General features: G+C 36.3%; 1 protein-coding gene across 1 annotated transcript; it reads left to right on the top strand.

Moving 5' to 3' along the window:
- The first annotated feature begins 165 nt into the window (after positions 1-165).
- LOC105565448 lies at positions 166-1150 on the top strand. The gene is made up of 2 exons (XM_012018707.1): positions 166-886; positions 930-1150. Exons 1-2 carry the CDS (start codon positions 208-210, stop codon positions 977-979), a joined length of 729 nt encoding a protein of 242 aa, XP_011874097.1. The 5' UTR covers positions 166-207; the 3' UTR covers positions 980-1150.
- The last annotated feature ends 9 nt before the right edge of the window (positions 1151-1159 follow it).

Here is a 1159-nt window from a genome sequence, read left to right as displayed (position 1 = left end):
TCGTACAGTAAAAATTCATAGAACATAAAATGTATATTTTAAAGTGATCAACAACTTTTGTTTAAAACATTTTTCAAAATTTTTAATATTTGTATCTGAAAATTACATAGAATTGGTCGACATTGTTTTTTAAATATCTTTTTAACGAACTACGAGCGACGGCTAAAACCTCTTCAAGGTCACTCAGGAGGGCGACCTTGACAACATATGTCAAGGTCAAGGTCATCGGGGCGGCCTCCCCTCATCTGCATTTTTACCGATTGTAATTATTTTTACTTTATGTATTCTTTCAGTTCCGATAAACCTTGCTACACGCCTCGGATCATGAGCAGGAGATTCGCCCTGACATCCACTGCATACAAATACTTGGATGTTGGAATCTGCGTGGTATCTGGTGCATCCTATGTGGAAATCATTCTCGGCGACAATCGCGGAAATCGGATGGTGTTAGATTATTCAATGTGGACGGAATTGAACAAGAAACGCGCAGAAATTGAGCAGCTCTTGAAAACAGCAGATGCGTCATCGCCATCATCATCGATGCATATTAACGATTTAGTTTTAGAACTCGTCACAATGTATGGCGGAAAAACTGTAAAGCTAACATTTAACAATACTTGCATGTATATGAAAGTACCAACTGTATTATTTTTATTCCAACACGAACATTGTGTCGAGCACGTATATCGCAAACTGTGTGGCATGTTAAGCGAAATAGATCAAAGCTTCGATCAACTTGTGAGCTGCTTACGTGGCAATTTGATCGGTGTCGAAAAAGACGATGCAGTTAGAATGCTGCACAACTGGTATGACAAATCTTCGACCATAGATTGTGAACTAATAGCATATGTCGTAGATGAAATTATTGCTGAGGCTTTTAAACGAGATGAGGACGATAAATTTATAATTGAAAATAACTTTTCAACGAGATGAGAACGATAAATTTATAATTGAAAATAAAAATTTATTGTTTGACTAACATTTTTCTTCTGCTTCCTACCCATACATATAAGATTGGGATAAATTAAAAAATGCTACTATGGTAAAGGGGGAAAATATGCTGCGGAAGGGAGAGTGTGCAAACGGAAAGAAGAAATTCGCACCGTATGGATACATAAAATTATATTTTCATTTTATTATGGTTAGACCACCAATTGAA

This window comes from Vollenhovia emeryi, unplaced genomic scaffold (genome assembly GCF_000949405.1).
Source record: "Vollenhovia emeryi isolate VEMERY1.0 unplaced genomic scaffold, V.emery_V1.0 DF950833.1, whole genome shotgun sequence".
NCBI classification, from domain to species: Eukaryota; Metazoa; Arthropoda; class Insecta; order Hymenoptera; family Formicidae; genus Vollenhovia; species Vollenhovia emeryi.
The sequence above is the reverse complement of the archived record's forward strand: the minus strand, read 5'-3'. Positions and strand labels throughout refer to the sequence as shown.